Source organism: Phaenicophaeus curvirostris, chromosome 11 (genome assembly GCF_032191515.1).
Source record: "Phaenicophaeus curvirostris isolate KB17595 chromosome 11, BPBGC_Pcur_1.0, whole genome shotgun sequence".
In the NCBI taxonomy this organism is placed as follows: Eukaryota; Metazoa; Chordata; class Aves; order Cuculiformes; family Cuculidae; genus Phaenicophaeus; species Phaenicophaeus curvirostris.
This window is the reverse complement of record NC_091402.1, coordinates 20,590,413-20,614,895: the sequence shown is the minus strand read 5'-3', so window position 1 is coordinate 20,614,895 and position 24,483 is coordinate 20,590,413. Positions and strand designations below refer to the sequence as shown.

Here is a 24,483-nt window from a genome sequence, read left to right as displayed (position 1 = left end):
CCAGCCAGCTACCCATCAGTCTGGGATTATGCCTTGAACTGACACTTGCTTTTAGATAATATTTATAACTAGATTAATATTAATATTGAGGTGCTGAGGGGCATGGTTTAGTATTTGATAGGAACGGTTGGACTCGATGATCTGATGGGTCTTTTCCAACCTGGTGATTCTCTGATTCTAATCTATAACTAGATAATATTTATAATTATTTTAGCTAAGCCTTAAATCATTGGGATTTACTCATACCCCTGCCTAGAGGGACAGAGGGCAATGGGACAGACAGGGTGTTTTAAGCAGGAACAAGCTATTACTGCAGGGAAACATCTAAGGGGTCAGAGATCTTCAGCTCTGCCCGTCTCCCAGGGCCACTGGCAACCAAGCCCCCTGCTTGGGTTACCCCTGACACCCAGCAGAGTCTGATCTGCTGCTGCTGCCTCTCATGGAGGACGCAGGTTGGGAGAAGCTGCCCTTCCCCACAGCACCCCCTCCTCCTCCAGTTTTTTCGGATGCTCCGTGCCCCAGCCACCCTCCAGGCTGATCCCAAACCCTCACCATCCCCAGGCTGGGTCAGGTTCCCTCCTTTCCACCCAATCCCGCAAAGCTTGCACAGATCCTGGATATACTTACCCCCTTGGATAAGGATCCTTTCACTTCTTGCAGCTCCTACACCCTCCTCCCTGCTAGCTGCCAGCCCTCAGGCAAGGGGCACAGAACTCTTGGGAGGGCAAGAGATCTTCTCCCTTTCCTACAGGCACCTGTGGTTCCACAGCCCAGCTGCCACACATCTTTTTCAATTCACACGTTGACTTACAACCAGGTGCAAATCCTTTACAGCTCCTCACTTTGGCTCTTGGAGGAGCAGAGACCACAGGAGTTTCTTTTCTGTGATTTTGCCCTTTCGCACCTAGGAGTCCCATAGGGAAAAGCATCTTTGTCCCATGCTTTCCCCTGGGCAGCCAGCTCTAGCTCCGGGTAGTGATGCAGCAACACAATCCCCACCAGGCATTAAAGGGTTGTCCCAGACCCTTGGATTAAAGTCCTTGGGGATGGTGAGGGCTAGCTGGGATGGTCGCTGGCTCCTGCCTAGAAACTTCCAAGCTATTTGCTTGGCATGGCCAGCACCCACAGCTGCTAAAATACCCAAACCTGGGGAACTCAGGGGACCTCTAAAGAGCATCAGACTGTTTTAAAAATACTTTATTCTTTAGAAAATACAGCGTTCAGTACAGTGTGCTCTGCTCCCCCCAGCTTCAACCCCACCGCCCGCTCCACCGAGGCCAAGGCAACATCGGCACGTTCACCGCCGCAGCAGGAAAGCAGAGGGCAGATTTCCCGGACCCCGTTTCCATCTTCCCAGGGAGTCAGGCGGCTCTCAAGCCCTCGCTGGTACCCAGCAGCAAGGCACTCTCCCTCCTCAAGCCCCCAGTGAAGCCTAACTCTGAGCACCAAGCTCAGCCCTTGGAGCTGGTGACAGCTGGGGACATCCTTGGGGGAACATGCAGGGCCTGTCACGCTCCCCCCCACGAGGATTTGGGGTGGCCCGTGCGATTAAGACACGGGGCTGCCCCAAATCAGAAAGCCAGCAGCAAAAACAGAGGGTGACAGTGGAGCAGAGGGAGGGTGAGGGCTTGGGGTCCCCCCAGTTCCCGTCCTAAACTGAGTTAGGGCTGTAACAGATCCCTCTGATGGGAAAAGCCTTAAGGGGTGCGTTCAAAAACGGGATGCAAAGCACCCAAAGGCAGTGTGACCTCCTCCTGGGGCTGACCTCAGAACCTGGGGGTGACCTTCCTCCTCCCCAGGGACCTGCCAGCAAAGCCCCCACCGGGGGAGGGCTCCTGCCCGCACCCCGAGGGGTGCAGGATCGCTCCAGGCGCGGGGCAGCGGGGCCGTGCACACCGACAGCGGGACAGGGGAGCGAAATCAGGGGGAGCAGGGAAAGAAGCATTTTCTCTTTTCAACCAGGAATCCCCACCACCATCCCCCTTCCCTTTGCATAGAGCAGCTTGCAGGCGAGCGTGTCCTTCAGTCACACGGGGACACCGAGAGCAGCGGCTGTGACCCCCCAGAGACAAGAGCAAGGCTGGGGGATGCGGTCCCGCTGCTCTCATCCTCCTCCGGTAGAGGATGCAGGGGAGAGAAACCCCAACAACCCTGAACCCTCCCCCTTGCTCTGCCCCCAGGTGCAAGAAGCCATCCTGATGTTTACAAAAGGAATGAAATAGGAAAAAAAAAAGGAGGAAAAAAAAAAAAGGAGGAAAAAAAAAAAAAAAGGCTGAGGTGGAAGGAAAGATCCCCAGGTCAGCAGAGAGGAAGCCGGGAAGCGCTGCGGGGATGCTGTCCATTCGCCGCCCGGTCCTGTGGGATTTAACTGTCGTCGCCGTTCTCGCCTGGCCCCTTGATCAGCCGCTTCTGTCCTCGTTTCCCCACAGGCCCCTTGGGCTTGGCGAAGGCCTGCTTGAAGGCGTGCTGCTTGGGGTGCACCTCCTCGTAGAGGAACTCTGCCGTCAGCTCAGCTCCGTCGTCGATCTCGATCTGCATCCAGAAGCAGCACGTGGGGGTTAGCAGCTCCCTGGGGCCTTGACACTCACCTTTGGGGCACCCAGCTCCCCCCTGATCCCACCAGCAGGGCTGGACCAAGGCTGTGGTACGTATTTCCTTGCAGATGCCTGGCTCCATCACTTCCAGATAGGCTCTCACTTACCTTCTTGGCTATCTCCAGGCAGAACTCCTGCTCCACGGTGTCCAGCAACCGGCTCTTGCAGCTGGAGTAGAGCATGCGCTCCTTGATGCTGCATTTGTAGCCAGGCATGGAGTAGATAAAGACTGCGAGAAAAGAGCGTGGCTTGCAGCACTGCCCAGGCTCACGACCAGGGAGCACGAGGCAGCAACACCCCACCCTGGTCGTGGCTTTTCCAGCCCCAAGAATCCCAATTTATTCAGTGACAGAAGGCGAGTCATTCCATCCATCACCCCTTCCCAAATCCCCCCTGGTTCCAACAAGCTGCACAAATCCCGCGTGGCAGCACCCATGTGGCAGCTGCTTTAGGTACCAGAAGGCTCATGAGCACCCACCTTGGGAAGGTGGCAAGTGGGAACTGACTCAAAGTCCCCTGTTGCACCATCCCCATTCCCATCCCCATCCCCATCCCCATCCCCATCCCCATCCCCATTCCCATTCCTGCTTCCTCCCCCTGCATCCAGTGAATCCCTGCTTGCTCCCCACGCGAGCAATGGTCCAGAGGAGTGGGGACCAGCGTGGGCTCTATCCAGCCGCCCTCGGTGCCGAGGCACTCACCGACAGACTCCAAATAGTCTCCTTCGTGTGAGTGCTTGTACAGGAAGAAATGGTAGCGAGCAGAGTCCTGTGGGATCCTCTTGGGCAGGTCGGCGATCTCTGTGGGGCTCGTGTGCACCAGGTCGATGGTCTCCCGCTCCAGATCCAGCTTCTGAAGGACAAGAGAGGGATGCGGCAGTGAGAGACGGCAGCGAGAAGCAGGGGCAGCGGGGGGCAGGGGAGCTGCAGGAAGGACCTACCAGCTGGATGTAGTTGATTTTCTTCTGCTTGAGAGCCTGGATGGCTTGCTGAGCATCCAGCTGCAGGGGGAAGGCCAGACCCTGCAGGGTCTGGTGCTTGCTCTCCACGCTGATCTCCGTCTTCACCTGGGGATGGAGACACCCCGAGTGTCAGGGCAGGGAGCAGCAAAGCACGGGGAAGGGAGAGCAAGGAAAACTGGCCAGTGCCACACCAAAAACCTTCTCACCCAAGGACCTGCTTGCCACCTGTCCCACAGGGACCGTGGCATTAAATCACTGAGAAGTCAGCCAGGCTCAGGGCAGCGATGCCTGTCACCGTACTGCAGCTCGGGGAGATCGCCCAGCCCCAGCCATGCACCCCACACGCCCCCAGCTTCGCTCCCAGCAAAGACCAGCTCTAAACCATCGCTTCCCAGTGAGGCTGTGACCAGCACGGGTGTGTGTCCATCTCCCATCACCTCCAGCTGCAATCTGTGGGTGGCAGTGGGAGCCCTGAAATCGCAGCGTTCAGCTGTTCAGTGGGTCCTTGCCAGTAGGGAAGGCGAGTCCCTCCTCGGCAGGTTTTATTGCAGCAGACAGGCAGCCCTTCTAGCACCAGAGCTGGGAAATTAGAGATCGTGGAATGGTTTGGGTTGAAAGGGAACTTAAAGCCCATCCAGTCCCACCCACTGCCATGGGCAGGGACACTTCCCACTGGATCAGGGGCTCCAAGCCCCATCCAACGTGGCCTTCAACACCTCCAGGGAGGGGGCAGCCACAGCTTCCCTGGGCAACCTGGGCCCTCTCCACCCTCATCATGAAGAATTTCTTCCTAATGTCTAATCTAACTCTTCTCCCTTCCAATTTAAAGCCATTCCCCTTGTCCTGTCACCCCATGCCCTTGTGAAAAGTTCCTCCCCAGCCTTCTTGCAGGCCCCCTTCAGGTACTGCAAGGCTACTATAAGGTGTCTCTGGAGCCTCCACAGCTTGGAAAGACCTCAGCCACTGGTTTCCCCACAATCCCTGTAAGGCAGAAGCTTCCACTCGTACCCCAAGCAAACCCCCTATTCCAGGAGACTGAACTCCACGTCAAAGAAGGAAGAGAAAGAGATGGCAGAGACATCGCATCACCCTGGGTGCCTCCCAGGAGTGGGACTGGGAGAGGGGGCAGGACAGAGCAGACGCTTCCTACCTCCTCGGGGCCCGGGTACTCTACCAGCGATGGGCAGCAGCAACAGCCCCCCACCATCTGCCACAGAATACAGGGAGACGGCGTCACCCCGACGGCGGAGGAGTCCACCCCACCTCCAGACCACCCCAGGCAGACAGTCCAGCAACACCAACCCCGGCGCTCCGCAGCGAGCGCGGGTCCCTTTCCTTTGGGATCGGCTTGGAATGATTTTGGATAAAGGAAGTCCAGCCTTTTAAAAAGTTTATTTTTCCTTCTTTTCCCTCCCCACCCCCAATAGAGAAAAGGAAGGAAAAATCAAGGCATGCCAAGAGAAACACAGGAGGTTTAGCTCGTATCTCAAAAACAGCTCAGCAGCACCAAAGTGCATCTCGTTCCCTTCGTTCCAACAGCCCCACATGGTACCCCCGCCCCGGCGAGGTGATGGACCTGGGTGCCTGGAGCAGAGCATGCAGAGAAACAGCACCAGGGGAGGGAGAAAACCAGGCATCAAGCGGGCAGAGCAGCCTACCATCTCGGTGCTCGAGTCCTGGGAACGGGAATCCTGCCAGCGTGGGGAGAGGAGACACACCGTCAACGGCACCCCGCGCGGGGACGGAGCGGGGATCTCGTGTGAAACGAGAAGGGAAGGGGGACACACGGACATGCTGGGAGGGTGGGGGCGTACCATCGCTCTGCTGGAGGCCAGGGAAGGCAGGTCCTGGCAGCACGGGCAGGGAGAGCAGCAGAAAACGACACAGGAGACATCAGTGCTGGGGCAGAGCGAGGGGGAAGAGCCCCAGCCCCTGGCCTTGGCAGCCCCACATGCCACATCTCCACCGACATCCCTGCACGGAGCCCAGCCCCGACCCATCTCCTGCTGGGTCCCCAGCCAGGGTGGCCCCAACCCAGGGTCTGGAGGAGTTCTAGCAGTCACAGCAAGAGATTCGGGGCTATCCCCTGCCAAAGAGCTTCCTGAGGGATGAACAGGGTGTGAGAAATAACTGCTCAAGGGTCGTCCAGTGCCAGGTAGGCAAGAGGTCCCGCTGACAGCGTCCACGGCCCCAGCCAGGGCACGAGGGCAAGCGCACAGGAGTTCCGAGGACACACACAATCTTGCCTGCTCCTACCCTGCGTAGAGGTGCAGCATGATGATATTACCACTAACCAGAAGTACCTTATCTGTCTCCCCCACAAATGCTAGGAGGCTGGGAGGGTTATAGCGAGACCAGAGAAAGCTAAAGCTCCGACACGAAGCGCACGGAAGTCCAAAAATCCCAAGGGGTGGAAGGCTGTCTTAGCAACCCACCATCTCTTTTCCTTTTCATACCACAGAACGGGTTGGAAGGGACCTTAAAGCCCATCCAGTTCCACCCGCTGCCATGGGCAGGGACATCTCCTACTGGACAAGGGTGCTCAAAGCACCATTCAACATGAACACCTCCAGGGAGGGGGCAGCCACAGCTTCCCTGGGCAACCTGTTCCAGGGCTTCCCCACCCTCACAGGAGAAAAAAAACACCTTTTGGGGGTGGGTCTGGCAAAGCCTCTGTGCTACCCGCTCACCGACAGTGTACAGCAGCTGCGAAGGACACCTTCACGCTACAATGCACAGTGACTTTTATTTCCTCTTAATTCTTTTGCTTCATCCCCCCAGCTTCAAAGCTGCCTTCCTCTCCCCCGCAGCCCCACGATGTGATACTCCTGGCTCCCCTCCACGTTCCTGAGCCTGTGATGCTTCTACAAAGACTTCCCACTCGTGGGTGTTAAGGCAGCTCAATCCCAGATTCAAAGCCATTTCTTAGCCCACGGTCTGCTGACAACTTCCAGCTCCGTAAAGCTGGTGAAGCATTTCCCAGCTATTTAAAATAAATAAATAAATAAATATATATATAAAGCAAATGGCAAATTTTTCTGAGCTCAAGGCTTGCCCTGGGGCTCCATCCCAAGATGCTGCCAGCCCTGACTGCTGCGCAGGATGCTACAGATTCAGAGCTGCTCCCATACAGCTCCCCTCGATGAAAACCTTCTGCTCTGTGTGGCTCCAGAAACTCACTCAAAGCTGCATTTACTAAGAGTTATGAGCTCCCCTGCCGTGGCGTAGCTCCCACTGCCTCCTGCTTCATGCCTGGGGCTGAGCAGGCACAACCCCAACACCAATACGGAGACCCTTCAGCACACCCAGCACTTAACCACTTCCCACCTTAAAATACACAGGCAAAAATAAGTCATTTTTCTCCTCTTTCTAAATGTCAGTGACCAACCTCCGTGGCCCAGGCTGGCCCAGGGGACGGTGGACCTTTAAAATAACACCCAACCAAACCAAAAGGCAGCAGCACCTTCACCCGAGAGCTGCGTCTTGCAAAGGTGAGGGTGGCAAGCAGAACACATCAGATCAACCAGAAAACAAACATCACAAACACCACTTACCTGGGCCACATGTCTCTGCAAGACAGAGCCCAAAAAAAAAACCCCAAAACTACTTAATCCAGCACTACTGGCTACCCAAGGCGATCATGCAGCCACCCAAAGGTGCCAAACCAGCTGCAGAGTCACCATGAGGATCCACCTCTCTCCTCTCCAGGCGTGGGCATCACCTTGGATCCTTCAGTACAAATCCCACCCAGCTCCTCCAGGCTGGTAGCTGGGATAACCATGCCAAGACCCACGTGGTGGAGATCAGTCCTTGGTGGCATCTCCTGAAAGCCGCTCAATTCCACCACCCCCAGACCTGCTCTTGCAGGTGGGAAACCTTCTGCTTCATCTTTTGCCATTAACTAATGTCATCAGACTGATTGGTTTCACATCACCCAGGCACGTCCTGATCCACCCACAAGCCCCACAGCCCCAGCACAGGCAGAAGAGAGAGGGATGCTCCTCTAGAGAAGAAGGCTTTTGGTTGCATCCAAGTGAAATCCTCCCACCCCGACAAAATCCTGCTTCCAGGCGGTCTTCCCACCCACTGAGCTGATCCCCTCCCCTGCCTTGGCATTTCACAGCACCACGGAGGTTGGCACGAGCGCTGGGAGATGCCGTCAGGGAAGATGACGGCATTGCAGCCTTGTCTGCCCACAACCCTACCCTGGGACACTTCTACATCTTGTTCCAGCACATAAGCCCTCAAATTTAGGCTAAGAGCTGTATTTCTTGGGACAGCATCCCTCGTTATAGCCGTAGAGGAAGAGTATGAGAAAGGAAGCTGCTGCAGCCCGAAGATAAGCTTGAATTCTTCCTACCCCCTCGCCAATTCAGAGCCAGCTCCGGCTTTTGCCCCAAAACTTAGAGACTGATGCCTGCTTTCAGCCTCCAAGCATGTTCTAACCGCCAGTCACAGCAAGCAAACAGAACCCTGAGCTCATGTCCTAGCAAGGGAAAAAAAGAAATAGTCTGTAAATTCCTCTTTACACCATCAATTTGACCGTAAGGATGCTTGATCTGCCTCAGCAAGGGTAGGAACGGGTTAAACTGCGGAGCTGCAAACGAGCTCAGTCAAAAGGAGCCAGCATTTTAGCTGGATTCTTGGGATGCACTCCCAAAACTCCAGCAGCAAAGACATCCCTGCATCCCCGTGGGCTCCAAAGGTCTCAGGCTCCTTCTCCTGGGTTGAGGAGACACCCACCTCGTTGATGCGGATCTGCTGGAGCTCCTGTTCGGCTGCGGTCAGCGGGGCCGGGGCAGAGCAGGAGGACACGTGCTTTTGATAACCGCTCAGGGACACGTCCTCCTGCAAAGAGAGGGACAGGAATGGGAGATGGGGGAAGTGTCAGGGGGTGGTTATCACCACAGCGCAGGATGCACCTCAAACGCTAAGCGTGGGCATAAAGATTCCAGTATTGCACGGGGCCCCGGCGTACGTGCAATACTGGAATCTTTATGCCCACAGCTAAGGTGGGTCTTGAGATCTCTCAGATGCCTCCAAGAAAATCCCACATGACAGAGTTCACGAGCACAACAGTGAGACAGAAAGACGGGGACCACTGCCCAGAAGCCGGAGGGCATCAGCGGGGATGCTCTCTAGCTCCCATCGCCGTCACAAACCCCAGAGCGGGGCTGATGCTCAGCAGTTGTGCAGCTGCCCCTGTGAAAAAAACCCTTGGAAGAGAAGAAGAAACCTCTCACCAAGCACTTCTGGGGAACCGCAGCTGGATAAATGCAACGCAGTGACACTGCCACCACCTGGCACTTGTTTTCCTGCTCGGAATAAAGCTTTGGATCTCCTGGGAGCCTTCCTCCCACCTTTTTTTCCACAGTCTCCACCACAGACTGACCACAGGCACGAGAAAGCAGCAACAGCCACCCAGGAGACAAACCTCCACGCTATCCTCTCCGGTGGATGCCAATGTCCCACGTCCCACTCAGCTTCAGCGCCGAGGCTGCTGGAGCTCCAAGCTGAACCCAAAAAGGCTGCCCAGAAACCACCACCGTACCTTGACTGTTCCAAACATCTCATCCTTTATATGCCCCCCGCCAAACTCCTTCTTCACTGTCGCTCTGGTGGCAGCGTACAGCATCTTCAGCCGGACCTGCATGAGGGGGTCGGCAAGACAGTCAGAGAAGAGCACAGTGGGACAAGGAGCGTCCGACGCTGATGGCCACCATCCCACCACCAGCTCTCCAAACCTCAGGCCTCCCTGGGTGCAACCACCTAGTTTCCAGCTCCGGCTGATTTCCAACCGCAGCATCCCTTGGGCAGGGAGCAGCCAGGGAAACCCATCAGCGCTATTTCCAGTACTTGCCTTGCTAAACGCTGCCTACAACCCAACGATCTATTCTGTGTTCTCTTTCTCATCGCTGAGCTGCAGTTTCTCACCCACATCTAGGTAAGAGCAGGTGCAAATACTGCCAGAGTCACCTAAAAGTGACTTTTGCCTTTTAGCACTCCTTTTGCCTTCTTCTGCAAAATGCTTTTGCAAGCGCGTCTTGGTGCCCTGTTCTTATTATTATCTTATTATTATTATCTTACTGCAATAAGATGCCCCAACAGCTTGTTGTGACATGTAGATAAACAGTATCTATCATCATTATATATTATTATATACCATAGAATGGTTTGTGTTGCGAGGTACCTTAAAGCCCACTCAATTCCATCCCCCTGCCATGGATCAGGTTGCTCCAAGCTCCATCCAACCTGGCCTTGAACACCTCCAGGGATGGGGCAGCCACCACTGCTCTGGGCAACCTGGGTCAGTGCCTCCCCACCTTCAGAGTGAAAAATTTCTACCTCTTTTGAAGGCTGATCTGGAGCTGAGCCACGCTGGACACCGGACCAAGCGAGCCACTGCCAGCTCCAGCCCTTCCCAGTGATGCTTTTAGCCAGAGCCATGGTGGAACATCTCCATCTCAGCCCTGTGGTCCATAGCGCTCCCCTCCCTACATCCCAGACCCTCCACCTTTTCATGCAGCGCTGCGAAGAGGACAGAGAAAGTCCCAGTGTATCCTACCGTGTCTTAAAAAATCCCCCCATCCCTAAGGAGGTCTCCACTTCTCAACCCGGGCACAGCGATGGAGGGCATCCACCAGCCCCAGCACAAAGTTAGCTTGGCCAGCACGTCCTCCACCCTCCGCCTCCCAGAGCACCTCTGTGTCCCCACGCTGGGGTGTCACCGCCTGGCGTGCTGCTCACCGGGGAGCTGTCGGGGGACCAGGAGATGAAGAGCCACTCGTAGCCCTGGGCATTCTGGCTGTCCAGGCGGTAGAGCACGTAGCAAGGCTGCTGCTCGTCCAGCAAGGGCAGCACGAAGGCATCATAGTCGGCATCCCAGCGCCGGGACAGCTCTTTGTGGGCTCCCAACACGAGCTGTTCTGGAAGAGGACACAAAAGGTGGTGTTAGATGAAGGCAAGGCTTAGCTCACCTCACTGGGCTGCTTCTGTAGGGACTTGCTGCCGACAACGATGCTGTCGCACACAAAAACAAATTGAGGTCTTGAACCACATGCAGAAGTGTACATCCCCATGAGTAACCCCTCCAGGAGATGTTGTCAGGGCTGCAGCCCCTGTAGAGGGGCTGATTTTCTGCTGATATCCCACTATCTCGTGTCCAGCCGCCTCCTCCCCTCCTGTGGCCTCTCTACTGACCACCTGTAGCCTCCTTCCACTCTGCTCCCTCCAGCCACATAGTCCCCAGCCATCCCTTCTTGCTCACATAAGACCTCCTCCACCTCACCTACACGAGCTTTAGGGGCTTGGGTGCTAGAAGACCTCATCAGGGACACGAGGAACCACCTCGACCTGGGATGCTGAGAAAAATGAAGGTCCCATAGGAAAAGCCAGGATGATGAGCCAACACTACCCTTATCAGATTCCCTGCAACCTCAGAGAGGTCAAAATCAGAGCTGATACCTGAAGCTCATGTCAGTGGGGACCAGAGCTGTCCTAGAGACCCCACTCTGGGGGGCGACCATGCTGCCAGGGGAGCCCCAGTCTCTGGAAGCAACCTACATATTTCATGCACGTGGTTGCAACCTCAAGTGTCTGAAGGGTATTTTTTCCAGCTGCTACACAAGCAGTGGTGGAGCTGGGAGCCCCATGACCCAGGTGGCACTGGAATTTAAATGCTTGTGCAGGCATCCTGTGAACAAGAAAAAAAACCTCTGTGGGGGTCAAAGCAAGCTCTGAGATGGCTGGATGGAAAAGCAAAAGTGCCGGAGATGATTAGCGTAGGTTGCTAGAAAAGAGACTGTATTATTATTCCATTTTTAGATGCAGAAATATCTGGGGGACATATCAGGCCTCAGAACAAGATGTAGGAAAATCCAAAGGTGCCAAAGCAAAATGACTTAGGGCCTTCAACAGCTGGCACCCAAGGGGACGCTGGCACACGCCCTGCCTGGCCCTCTGCCCTTGGCCCTGCTGCCCATCAGGAGCCCAGCAGCCTCTTGGCTGGGGCACAGTCCTCTCCCTCTCAACCCATCCAGCTCAGAGGCTCCAAATGCCACAGCAGGAAAGCTTCTAAGGAACATAGTTGAGGAGTTAAGGGTTTAGGATGAATTACTTTCACTCCACCTTTCCATACGAGCAGGCCATTCCCCCACAGACAACAGCATTTCCTTTTCAACAACCACAGCACCTGCCACCACGCACCAAACCCAGAATTATTTGTACACAAGGGGCACGTGCTACCAGTACAATAACAAAGACAGCAGAGGAAAAGGCGCTGAAAATACTTCATCTTCAGCAGAACAACCTGTTTTGAGAAAGAGAAGTATAAAACCCCAGTGCATCCCTGAAATAATGATAAAACCCTGCAAACGGTTTTGTGCATCGCAAAGACTCGGGATCCCAAAGAGCCTGCAAGGACTTTTGCCCAGTCAGACCCCCTGACAGGTCACAAGTGTCTCCATCTGTCACACATGCTGACACCTCGTGCATGAGGCAATCAGTGCCGAGTCACTCCAGGCTATTCCCGGGCTGCACTCGAGCCGTGCTGCCGTGAGCTGGTGGCCTCCAGCTTTCCCCTGGGCTGGAGGAGCTGTGTATTCCCCTGCCTCCCATCGGGCACTTCACAGTTCAGCTCGACCCATTTGGGGCCACATTCTCCTTCCCCAGGAAATGTTGGGAAAGGGAAACCCGGAGCAGTCGCCCTTCAGCCCAGTATCATCATCAGCCTCAGCTATTTTGAGCTCCACTTCTCCAGAGCGCTGCTGCTGCTGGGAAAAGTGCATCTGGGAGCATTTCTGGCCCTCGAGGTGCCCCCCAAGCCAACCTTGTCCAGAAACCCACTGACAGTGAGTGAAGCATCATCTAAAACCTCGCTGGACCACAATCCGCTCTCACACCAGGAAACTGTTGCTGCGCCTTGGTGTGTGACCTGCTGCTTCCCACATCCCCTCATCTTCTTGGGCTTCTCTTGGCAGGGCCCCAAACACAACATCGGCTCAAAGAGGTCCCAAAGGGTTTCTCAGTCATAGCTGCTGTCCTGGGGATGCCCGGACACAGGGCATCTGCCGTAAGGCTCCTTGCACCATCTTCTTCTCCTCCCACCCAATGCTGCCTGCTCCAACATGCCCCAAAATGCCCCAAAGGGCAGAAGGTCCTCTGCAAGCCATCAGGCAGAGCTGGAGGCTCCTCTTCCACAGGGCAGCTGGCGCATCATAGAATCAAAGAATCATTAAGGTTGGAAAAGACCTCTAAGATCATCCAGTTCAACCATCATCCCAACTCCACCTAGTACCTTGAGTCCAGGCTTAGGGACATCTACAACTTATCCTAAAGCAAACCTGATTCCCACTGTTTAAATGCAAAAGGAGCCAAGAGAGCAAAATCACTGTCAAAGATGCTCCAAAGAAACAACACAGACGTCGCATTCCAACACACGGGGACCTTGCCAAGGACAAAGCTAATACTGCTGAACCTGATGTGTCCCCAGTGATGCATCCCACGCGTTTCAAGTCATGCTGCACTTCCAAATACAGCTCCACAGCCCCTCCGAAGGCTCCTTGCGACCACGTCCACCTCGGTGCTGACAGCCCACCCAACGGAGGTGGTGATGGCAGCTTGGCAGGGGAATAACATCCCCGTTGGCGGGAGAGACAAGTCATTCATATGCAATTGTATGAGGTTGAGGTGATGGAAAACCTACGCGGCAGAAGCTCCCTGCCGGGACGTTCAATCAGTGCCTTGTTCTGCTTGTTTGATAAACGTAGAGGCCACCCAAAGGCACCTTTTGGTGTGGCAAACGCGGGCAGGTTGGTGCCAGCCTGCACACTAGGCTAGAAGCAGCCCCACACACAGAGGCAGGGGCTGGGATGGGCTTTGGAGCACAGCATCCCTCATGGGATACAATCAGGGCCCCGTGCTGAGAAGCAATCCCTAGCCCTGAGCACCTCCTTGCTCAGGATGGGATGTGGGATGTCACATCTAAGTAGGAAGATGCAGCAGAAATGAGCTCCCCATAACAAAATCCAACACAGCGGCATGAAAAGCTACCCAGAGCCCAGCATCAGTTCCAGAAACCAGCATCGATCTCCTGGCAAAGCTGCTGCTCCCCACAAGAGCCGTGCTGGAGTTTCCATAGCTGCTCATCAGCACTAAATTTTGGGCTTGTGTTTTGGCTCCAGGCTGCTGGGTGCCAGGAAACCCCAGTGAGATTTGCCTCGGTGTTTCCAAAGACACAAGCTGGCACCACAGAGGGAAAGAGGAAAGGAAGAAAGGTGAAATAGAGAACTGACACTACATAAATCAAAGCACTTAAAAACGGGACTTACCATCCTCAATGATGACCTTGATGAGCCGAACTGAACCGTTCCGGGCTTTGGCAAAGAAGTCCCTCAATTCTGTGGTGGCTGAAAGAACCAGAAACATCGTGATGAGATTTAAGAGTGAAAGCAGGTGCTGGGCTGTTCGGTGCCTGGTCAGGCAGGGGAGCAACTCAACAGGATCAAAACTGAGAAATAAAAAAGAAATAAAACTTCTAGTGCCAAAAAAAGGTAATAAAAATAACAATATAAAATCCAAACAGCTGGGAGCAAAGTGCTGCGTCTCCCTGAGGCGACAGAGCTAAACAGCAGCTGGGAGCACATGTGATCCAGAGAACTTGATACTTGGCCTGGGTGAACATAATCACCCAAATTTAGACGACGGCTTGGCCAGTGCAGGCAGGGAGAGCTCAAGTGACAAGTTTATTCGCTTTACAGAGCAGCAGAGTTTGCATGTAGGGGGTGGCTGGAAGGTGTCCCGACAGGCTGTGACGTCCTGGGCTTGTGACACGCAGCAGGGAGCAGGGATGCTGCTCCCGAGGCATCTGGGGACCAGAATCAAGGCACCGGTTTGAAGTAGAGTCCCTGGGAAAAGGAAAAGTAACACCCCTGGGGGTTTGCTTCAAGTCAGAAGGGCTCTGGTTGCAGAAAGCTTTTGGGAAGCCTCCTTCCTCCTCACTCACTCCTACCTGAGCACCAGGCATCAGCAACCGGTCTTCAGCATCCTAGCTGGAGGGAACGCATTGGATCATCGAGTCCAACCATTCCCATCAATCACTAACCCATGTCCCTCAGCACCTCGTCCACCCGTCCCTTAAACCCCTCCAGGGAAGGGGACTCAACCCCCTCCGTGGACAGGCTGCTGAGATCTGTGCAGACACGTCTCTTAGTCCACACGAGGAGTCACCGTGAGCTGACCCCTGCTCCCAGCACTTTGCAGTGCCACCTCCCCATCACCGATGACCACGCCGGAGCAGCCTGCAGCAGGAGGGAGCCTTGCTTTGATCCCCTGGAGCCCAAGAGCATCCATGGCCAAGGCACTTGGCAAAGAAAGCCATCTCCTGCCAGCAAGGGCTGTATCTGCTCCACCTGCAGCTCCCCCGACCCCGAGAGAGAAGGATTTGTCCCCGCACACAGACACTGATGATGCAGGCAGAGCGGTGGGCAGGGATGTTCTCTGGGCACTCCAGCCTGTCCCCAGCCAAGTGAGAGATGTGAGATGCATCTGCCCCGCTGGCTCCAAGCCTGTCCCAATCACAGGTCTGGATGGGTTCTCCTCCCACAGAGAGGAGGCACAAACGAGAAAGAGCTCCCAGCTGGGTACCCGGCAAAGAGCAGCGCTCCCACACAAACCCAGAGATGCCACCCCAGCAGGACTCCATGGGAACAGGCATGCAAACACCCAAACGAAGCCACACCAGTCCCTAATGGCATTTTAGGGGACACACTGAAGGTTTGCTGGCGTAATCCCACCACAAGCAAACCATCCTTCTCCCTCCAACAGCATCGAGGCATGTGGCTCTCCCAGCTCCCAGCACAGACCATCACGCTCTCCCAGTGCCGGCTGGGAGCTCTGCCTGCTCCCGCACCTCCCATCCAAGGCTACTTCGATATTTTTAGCCCCTTTCCCTGTTGAGAGCGGCCGATTCCTTCTGGCAGCATCTGTGGTTATTGCAAACACCCAGAAACGGAAGAGAAAAAGAGACTTTCATACACCCCGGAAACCTCGTGCAGGAGACAAAAGCTCCCAGCAAGCTTCACCAGTTCCTATTCCACTGTCAAAATAGGAAAGAATAACATTGGTCTTGGATGTTTCTATTGCACAAGCTACAGGGGAGAAAGAGGAAAGCTCTGCAGCACTAATGGGCTTGCAAATCCCTCCAGCTTGACCCCATCCTTCCCAGAGCTCAAGGGTGGGCAGGGGTCTGGAAAAATCAGGAGTCTGGGCAAATGCAGCCCCCAGCCCACCTGGAAATGCCAGGAGAGCCCAGAAGTATTGGATCAACATCTGGGATGTTTGACAGTTGAGTGAGTGGTTCCCAAGTGACGGCCAAGTGCCAGGACCCCGCGTAGCTGCAGAAAGGTTTGAGGGGATGGGGAGAAGCACAGATGCTGCTGGAGGAGCCGGGCACACGATGGGAAATACCACAAGGTCTGCCAAGGAGAGAGATGCTTTCCAGAGAAGACAGCAGCAGAGCTTTCAAAAACAACCCAGAGGGGACTCCTGAGCTTCCATTCTGCTGAAATAATAATAATAAAACAAATAACAAATAAAGCAATTTTCATTTAAATAGAAAAATCCCCAGGGTGTCTTCGATATCCCCTTCTGTCTCTCGCAACACAGCCAAAAGCCAGTGAGGAGGGAGAGGAATAAGCTAGAGAAGGTTTTCAGCACGAGCTCAGCAACAGCATGCTTCACTACAGCACGATTACGACTTAATCGGCACTGCAGACTTGACGAGATGGCTCGCGTGCCTAAAATATTAATACAAGAATCCAGAGCTGGCTCTGGAAGCAAGACAAGGAGGAGACCTTACCCTGGGGATGGAGGCAAGCGGTACCTCCACCCCAAGGCATCTTCATGCCAGGAGTCTCTAGGACCCAACTCAAGGGCTGGAAAACCTACACGTGGGAAAACATAAAAATCAGCTTCTTTTCTTCTTTTTCTGGTTCCTCTTCTGCATTTGACAACAAGGTGAGGGGGAAAGGAGATGCTGGGCGAGCTGCAACCATCCTCATGTCTGGATGGAGATGGGAGGAGTGACAGGGGAGAGAACTGAAGTGGATGAACTCATGCATCCAACTCACCCTCTTGACATGGGTTCCTGGAAAATCCTGGAACAAATAACTCGGAAACAAACCCAAGTTGGACTACAGCCAGCAGGGACCTACTGAGAATAAAGCTGCACGAGATCAACCTAGCTTCCTCCAGCAGAGCCACAGATGTGTGGGCTTCAAGGGTCTCAGTTCATCTTTCTAAGTGTCTCCAAGCACCAGAAGCCAGCTTGGGAAACACAGTGGTGGTGAACCTCTACAGCACCAGCACAGAACTGGACGGCAACTCACTCTAGGAGGAATCAGAAGGTTGGATCAAGCAAGGTCTCCTGAGGACCTGTGGTGGATCCAGTTTTAGTCCACATTTCTATAAGCACCTCTGGCAACTGCAGGAGGGTTTTCTGCAGCCGTAAGGTGGGAAGCTAGAGGAGATGCAAGCGCGTGATGGAGAAGAATTCACCGTTCTCTCAGGAGACTGGAGAAACGGGCTGGAAAAAAAAAAGAAATAAGATGAAACTCAACAGGAGGCAAATGACTATAATTAGGAGAAGGACCAGCTATACCAACACAGGGCAGGGTCCAGCAGCTCCAGAGAAGTAGGTTGTAAGCCAAATCACAGGTCAATTGCTTGATGTTGTTGCAGGCAAAGTCATTAGTGAAGGCACAAACGAGCAAGACCACGTTATGTGGTGCCGATGAAGCTCCAGGCACAGCACAAAGAGCATGTCCAGGCTCAGCATCACGCAAGGAGCAAGGCAGAGGACGGATGGCACCTATGTCAGAAGGCACAGCGTGCCGGAGTGACTGAAAGAACTGGGGTTGGTCGACCCAGAGGAGAAAAGTACGAACGAACAACTTGTACTGGTTCTCCAGCCAGAAACATCAGGTTTTACCTCAGCACCTGGGAAATTTCATGATGAAACACTGGGAAGGATCCCTGCCCTGAAAGATCTCCAGAAACCCTCCCAGGATGCTGCTGCTTCGTGGCAGGGTGAGCTTGGTGACACCTTGAGAAGTCTTCTGGCCTTTCTACAAGATGCCGCGTGTGCAAGCACCGTGAGTCTTCAGCCACCCTCCTATGACAGCTCAAAAATCACCCTCAGCCAGCAAGTCGTGCAACACCTCCCTCTCCTGCCCGTTTGTAGGCTGCAGATGAGTTGTCCCTTATTCATGAGCATGAATGCATTTAGCAGCCTGCTCAGAGGGTGTCCCAGGTCCCAAGCTGCCAGAGAAGAGCTCACAATGGGAAGGCACAACAGCACCGAGCAGGCACAGACCAAAGCCTGAAGATCCCACGCCTCAGAGCACAGTGAGGTGGCTGGATCCTTGTATCTACTCAACAGACACGTCGCTTGCAGCCAGTTGCCCTGCCCTGGGATGTGGCCATCTGGATCGATCCTTATTGCTCTCTCCAACTCCCTGGAAGGAGATTGTGGAGAGGAGGGAGCTGGGCTCTTCTCTCAAGTGACAGGGGACAGGACGAGAGGGAATGGCCTTAAGCTGCACCAGGGGAGGGTCAGACAGGGTATCAGAAAGAAATTTTTCACATAAAGGGTCATTGGACACTGGAACAGGCTGCTCAGGGAGGTGGTTGAGTCACCATCCCTGGAGGGGTTTAAAAGACGTGTAGACAAAGTGCTCAGGGACATGGTTTACTGGCAGATAGGAATAATTGGACTCGATGATCCAAGAGGTCTTTTCCAACCTGGTGATTCTATGATCCCTGGGAGATTTCAGTGCGGGGCTCAAAGCATCATACGTCACCAAACCCACTGTGAGACAGAGCGGCAAGATGATGCCTGGGGGTACCACAAAAGCTGTCCCTAAAGCTGAGCCTCTTGTGATGCTTACAGCCCCAATTAGTTTATCTGAGCAGAGACAAGCTGTAAGGAGGCCGGAGGGAGAGAGAGGCACCGCGCAGCGATGACAGCCGTAGCCACAGCAACGTGCCAGTCTCTCCCTGGGGATGCCAGGGTGCCAGCAGAGCCGCCCGCCAGGGAAGCACCGCGGGGATGGGAATGGAGGTGCCAGCCACGCTGTCACCCCTGCACCTTCCCCTCCTCCATCCTCTCACTCGCTTCTTGCTGGAGCAACAGGATTTTGCTTATTCTCCCTTCCCAATCTCCCCCCATCCTGATGACAGCGCCCAGCTCCCAGATCAATAATACATGTTCCTTGAAACGGATGCCTCGCTCGGTACGTTGAGTCACCTCACCCTCCCCACGGGAAACCCGAGACTCCATCCATCAATCTTTCATTCCCTGGACATCATCTTCAAGTCGATGCGACTCCAAGCAGCTGCTTCCCTTTCACCATCCAGGGCGCAGCGCGTGTGGAAACGCAGCCAAAAATCCAGCCACAAACCCAGACAAAACTTGTCCGAGCTCCAGGAACGCTTGGCAAGAGAGCAGTCAAGATGCTGATGGATAAAACACTGTTACACCTGCACCACCCACGTTTTCCCTGCACAAGCAGCTCTGCCTCGCTCCTGCCAGGGCATCCTGGAAAGGGCACGATGGCAACAGGCACAACAGAGCTGTTGCTGCTGCTAAAATCCTCCCTTTTCAGTCTATCCCAGTGTAACTCCGTCACGCAGCGCCGGCTCAGCCCACTCGCTGCAGAGAGCTTTTCTGCTGACAGACACGGCTGCCCAGTTTAAGCGCTAAGAGGATTTCATTTCTCACCATGGAAAAAAAGGAAAAAAAAAAAAAAATGTCCTTGCAGGGAATCTTTTCTCAGAGGAAAAAAAGCTACCGATGTCAGGAGAAAACAGAAAGAAGGGGTAAAAAGAAAAGAATCTGAGCAAGAGAGGACACAAGCAAAGCTTTCCCCCAGTTTTCCATGCAGCTGGGCCATATCCTGCAAGATTTCAGGCAGATGACTTCTGGTCCCTATTGCAAATCCTGCCTGACACCAGCCATTTGCTTCTGATTTTCCACACGTGCGCCCAGGACCTGTCTTTTCTCAGCTTTGGCGCCTCAGATCAGAGTTATTCAGCCCTTTTCCTGCCCCGGGGCGGGCAGCACCCACCCTGCAGGCAGCACCAGTGGGATGCAGCTGGTAGCACAGCATCCCAGAGCAAAGCAGTGATGCCAGCAGGCACAGTCCTGCTTTGCCTGCAGAAGTTGCTGGTTGCTGCTCCTCTTCCCTGCCCACGGAGCCACCACTGGGAGCACTGGTTTGGGCATCAGAGGGGACAGGGACCCAGGGACAGAGCCTGGCAGTGATCTTGCTGCATTTACAGCCTCTCAAGGAACAATTTCTGAGGAATTTCCTCCACTCTGCCACTGTCTGTGCCTAACTTCAAGGGGTTTGACGTCTCAGGGTGTTTGGTCTTCTACTCATGCTGCTGCTCTGGTCATCCTGACGCGCCACCCACTGGAATACAGACCATCAACCTCCAAATTGGGTGCTGACCCCAGAAAAGAGCTCACAAGTGGGGCCCATCTCCTTAAAACTACCTTTGCAGCAGCTCGGTGCCCTCTCCGCCCCGTGGACACCAGGAGCCACGAAGCAGCCGTCCCTCTCTTCCGCTGCTGGCACAGTGTGACACATCCCCGGTTAGCGGGTTATTCTCACCATCCCAGGTGAATTCAGGCAGCCAGACACCCCCAGAGCCAGCACGGTGGGAGGGGAAGGGCTGAGGAAGCGATGGACCAGGAGAGAAGCTCCTTCTTTCTTCTCCAGCTTTCTTCTCGCTGAAGAACCAGAAAGCTGTCTGCTTTCAAAGGAGACCTCTGCAGACCCAGCAGCTCCCACGTCCTCCCTTTACGCTCCTTTTTTCCTGACATCATTCCCACCTGCAAGCATCAGTTATGCTTCTCCTGAAGCAAACGGCCAGTCCAAGATCCAGTCCTGGGGCAAAGCGGAGGCTCAGCTGTTGACAGAAGCAAAGGTCCTTCCCATCCCCACGTCTTGCCACCTCCTCATGAAGGAGCAGGCACTAAGCTCTATCTCTTTGCTCGAAGAAACAACATGCGTTTGATGTCTTTACTTTCCAGATGAAAAAAAAAACTCCTTCTAAGAGACTTTTTCTCTCTATCCAGATGTCATGAAACAGATCCCAGAAGCAGCTGGAAGCAATGACCTCCCACCAGTTCAGCCCTGGTTCAGCCTCACCTTCCTAAGGCTTTAAACTCAATCGGTGACGCTGTCCCCACCTGATGCCACTCAGGGTGGAAGAGGGACTGTAAAAATACTCCTTGAATCCCCCCAGCTGTAGTTAAAAAGCTGGTTTCCAGCCCAAAGAAGCCCACAGCAACCCTCAATAGCTTCCAACCACCTTCCCTGCCTGGCAGTGTTCATGGTAGCTCAGTTTTCTCGCCAGCACCTTTGAGGGAGCTGCCATGGATACCTAAAAAATAATAACTAGCCTCTTGCCTGTGTGTGAAAGGCTCAAAATCACAGTCAGCGGCGTTGCAGCAGAGGGGCTGCTCCAGGGGCTCCCCCATCACCCTGCTCTCACGCTGATGTAGCACAGCAGCAACCAAAATCTCTTGCTGGTTTATCTGCAACCTGCCCTAAACCTGATCGTAATTCCCCCTGGAACTGACGCCTTCCTGCAAACTGGGAGAAATGGGGATGAAGGGACACAAAGCGATGCACGCACACAAAAAAATTCCTAGTGTTTGATAGGAATGGTTGGACTCGATGATCCGGTGGGTCTCTTCCAACCTGGTTATTCTATGATTCTATGATTCTATGAAAAATAATATGGCCCTGAAATGGGGAAGATGTGGAAAATCTCTCCTCCTCCTCGGCAAACAACAGACCTCAATGTCTCAGCAGAGGGGCTGAAAGTAGCAGTGGGATTGCTGCCTCATCTAATAACGAATCCGCTGTCTGCCAAGCAAACGAATCGATTTGACCGCCGTGCCAAGGCGACGAGGACCAAAAGACCCCAAAAAGCATCCCCTGGGGTGGTTCCCTTAAAGCCCAGAGCGCCCTGGTTCAGCATCGCGGGTGTTGGAGGGGCAGACTTTGCATTCAGAGAGGAAACGGCTGCTCCCCAGAAGAGGGACCATGCAGGAGAGGGTGGAGGAGAAGACCCAGCGAGCTCAGCCACCCAGAGATGTCCCAGACCACCCAACACAAGTTATTTCTCACAACCACAAGAAGAGGTTTTTATGTCCCTCTGAGCCCAGTGTCAGCTGGCTGAGCGGAGTCGCTGGGTCTATCCTCGCCCTGTACCGGCTGAAGCTCCTCAGAGGAAGTCCAAGTCCCTTCCCCTTTCCAGCCGGGCGCCGCTGACGGGGCACCTAACGACCTCCGAGCAATGACAACTCAGCGGCTCCCAACGCCTTTCCCAGCAGGGTTTGCCAAGCGGTGGGTGACCAAGGTCAGAGAAGGTCGGTGCTGTCAGAGGGCAGCTCGTTGGCTTCAGAGAGTCAGCACATCCCTCTCGGCAGCCACGGGGATGCCAGGGAGGACGGAATCAGCAGCACGGGAGGGGACGGGCACAGAGATGAGCAACAGGCAGCAGCTTCTTGAGGCAGCACAACAGGTCTGGCCTGCACTAAACCCCACGGCAGGGCTCTGCAGGGCAGGAATGGCAAACCTTTTAAGTTATTATTATTTTTTTTACAGTAGAGGGAACATTCAACCAAAGTCTGAACCTCAGTGTCTCAGCTTAAACCAAAACCAACGAATCTGAACTCGAGCACCACCAGCTACCAGCACTCCCAGGTGAAGAAGAAACATCTAAGCACCATCGCTAACCCCTTCTCAACTCCATCTCCTCCAGGAGCTCTTGGCCATGCACTCCAGCAACAAGGATGCTCGTGCCATGAAGGAAAAGCAGCCCCAAATTTGACATCTTTGTGCTTTGGTGCTGGCCACGAGGAAGGAGGTTGTGAGGGCAACGTCTCAGCTTCCCTCTGTGATGGATTCGCACCCGACCAGCGTGGTGCAGGGCTCCAGGGATGGCTGCTCTCACATCCCTGCTCGCATATTGTTTCGCTCACATAAATTATGCAGCACCTCTAGCCCTGATTAATACTGTTAATTGAGTTGCGGCGGGGAGCAGGAGGGAAATACCGTGAGGACACACAGGCGTGCAGCAAACGCACCCAGAAACGCAAAAGCCATCGTCTCGGGGTGCTGTAGGGAGTGAGCGGAGAAAGAGGGGGGCTTCCCCCAAATCCAACAGCAATGGGCAGGCAGGAATTCACTCAAGGTCCCTGCTGGCCCCTTGTGGGGGGACCCAGTGCTGGGGGCCCAGCATCCCCGCAGGGAGGGCAGGCGTGGGGCTGTGGAGAAGCAGATCTGGGTGGATCACGGTGCTGCCACAGCAGAAGGCGCCTGGAAGAGCAGTGTCACAGCAGTTTCTGGAGCATCAGCCCAGACAAAGGATGCAGGGATCCCCCCACCAGCAGCATCCCCAGAGCCAGGCCCCTTCCTTCTCTCCCCCCACGAGCAGCCAAATGCTCTGAGGGTGCCTCAGTGTCCCTCACCGCCCCGGCTACTCGCAGGAAAACCTGCTGGCTCCTTCGGGAAGCTTCATCTTATCGGCCCCAGTATCGGTACCGCAGCATCAACACCGCCTGGCAGCCTCGGGGCTGGGGGTGCTCGGGACATGGGGGGGATGCTGGGGACATGGGCTGCTCGGGGCCAGGGAGGGATGCTCGGAACCAGGGGAGGGATGCTCGGAACCAGGGAGGGGGATGCTCAGAACCGGGGAGGGGGATGCTCAGAACCGGGGAGGGGGATGCTCAGAATTGGGGAGGGGGATGCTCGGAATTGGGGAGGGGGATGCTTGGAATTGGGGGAGGGATGCTTGGAATTGGGGAGGGGGATGCTCAGAACCGGGGAAGGGATGCTTGGAATTGGGGAGGGGGATGCTCAGAACCAGGGAGGGATGCTCAGAACCAGGGGAGGGGGATGCTCGGAACCGGGGGAGGGGGTTGCTTGGAACCGGGGGAGGGGGTTGCTTGGAATTGGGGAGGGGGATGCTTGGAATCGGGGAGGGATGCTCGGAACCGGGGAGGGATGCTCGGAATTGGGGAGGGGGATGCTCGGAATTGGGGAGGGGGATGCTCGGAATTGGGGAGGGGGATGCTTGGAATCGGGGAGGGGGATGCTCAGAATAGGGGGAAGATGCTTGGAATCGGGGGGTAGATGATTGAGAGAGGGGATGCTCGGGACCAGGGGGGTGCTGGGGATCGGGGAAGGAGGGGATGCTGGGGATAGGGAGGATGCTCGGGATCGAGGGGAGAGAATACTCGGGATGATGGGATGGAAATACTCGGGATCAGGGGAGGGGGGGGTCAATACTCGGGATCGGGGGGGGGAATAGTCGAGAGAGGGGAGAGGATGCTCGGGATTAGGGGGGAGGGGGGATGCTCAGAACCGGGGGGTAGGTGATTGAGACCGAGGATGCTCGGGACCGGGGGATGATGCTCAGGATCGGTGGGGGGGATGCTCAGGATCAGGATGGAGGGGGGGGATGCTCGGGATGGGCTGGGGGGGGGTGATGCTTGAGACCGGGACGCTCACCGTGGATGCCGGTCTGGTGAGTCATGGCTCCGCCGGGCTCCGCCGCGTCCCGAGCAGGAAACGGCTCCTCTAGCAGCGCCTCCCGCTTCCGGAGCGTGGAACCCGCAGCCCCGGGGAGGAACCCGGGGGACGGGAGGGTGGGACGGGATGGGGAAACCGCCCCGGGGAGGAGGAGCCACCGGGAGGAGGAGCCGCCAGGGGCGCTGCGGGGGGTGGGGGGAGGAGCCGCCAGGGGGCGCTGCGGGGGAGGCCTCCCCCGCAGCGCCCCCTGGCGGCTCCTCCCCCACCCCCCGCAGCGCCCCCTGCGGGCCCCTCAGCGGAATCGCAGAATCACAAGGAT

At 55.2% G+C, this 24,483-nt stretch overlaps 1 protein-coding gene across 1 annotated transcript; it reads right to left on the bottom strand.

The window, feature by feature from the left end:
* Positions 1–1,179: 1,179 nt before the first annotated feature.
* TWF2 (twinfilin actin binding protein 2) lies at positions 1,180–24,275 on the bottom strand. The gene is made up of 9 exons (XM_069866131.1): positions 24,144–24,275; positions 13,884–13,961; positions 10,303–10,481; positions 9,107–9,202; positions 8,299–8,403; positions 3,535–3,660; positions 3,296–3,446; positions 2,702–2,823; positions 1,180–2,532 (listed from the first exon to the last, which is right to left on the bottom strand). The coding sequence occupies exons 1-9, from the start codon at positions 24,166–24,168 to the stop codon at positions 2,365–2,367; spliced, it is 1,050 nt and encodes a 349-aa protein (XP_069722232.1). The 5' UTR covers positions 24,169–24,275; the 3' UTR covers positions 1,180–2,364.
* Positions 24,276–24,483: the final 208 nt, after the last annotated feature.

Bases quoted from the DNA above. Each gene is read 5' to 3' on its own strand.
- TWF2 (XM_069866131.1), bottom strand. From the start codon at position 24,168: ATGACTCACCAGACCGGCATCCACG. The intron at 10,482-13,883 runs GTAAGTCCCGTT...GTCCTCTTCCAG, and splicing joins CAAGGTCATCATTGAGGATG to AACAGCTCGTGTTGGGAGCC. The intron at 3,447-3,534 runs GTAGGTCCTTCC...CTTGTCCTTCAG, and splicing joins AAATCAACTACATCCAGCTG to AAGCTGGATCTGGAGCGGGA.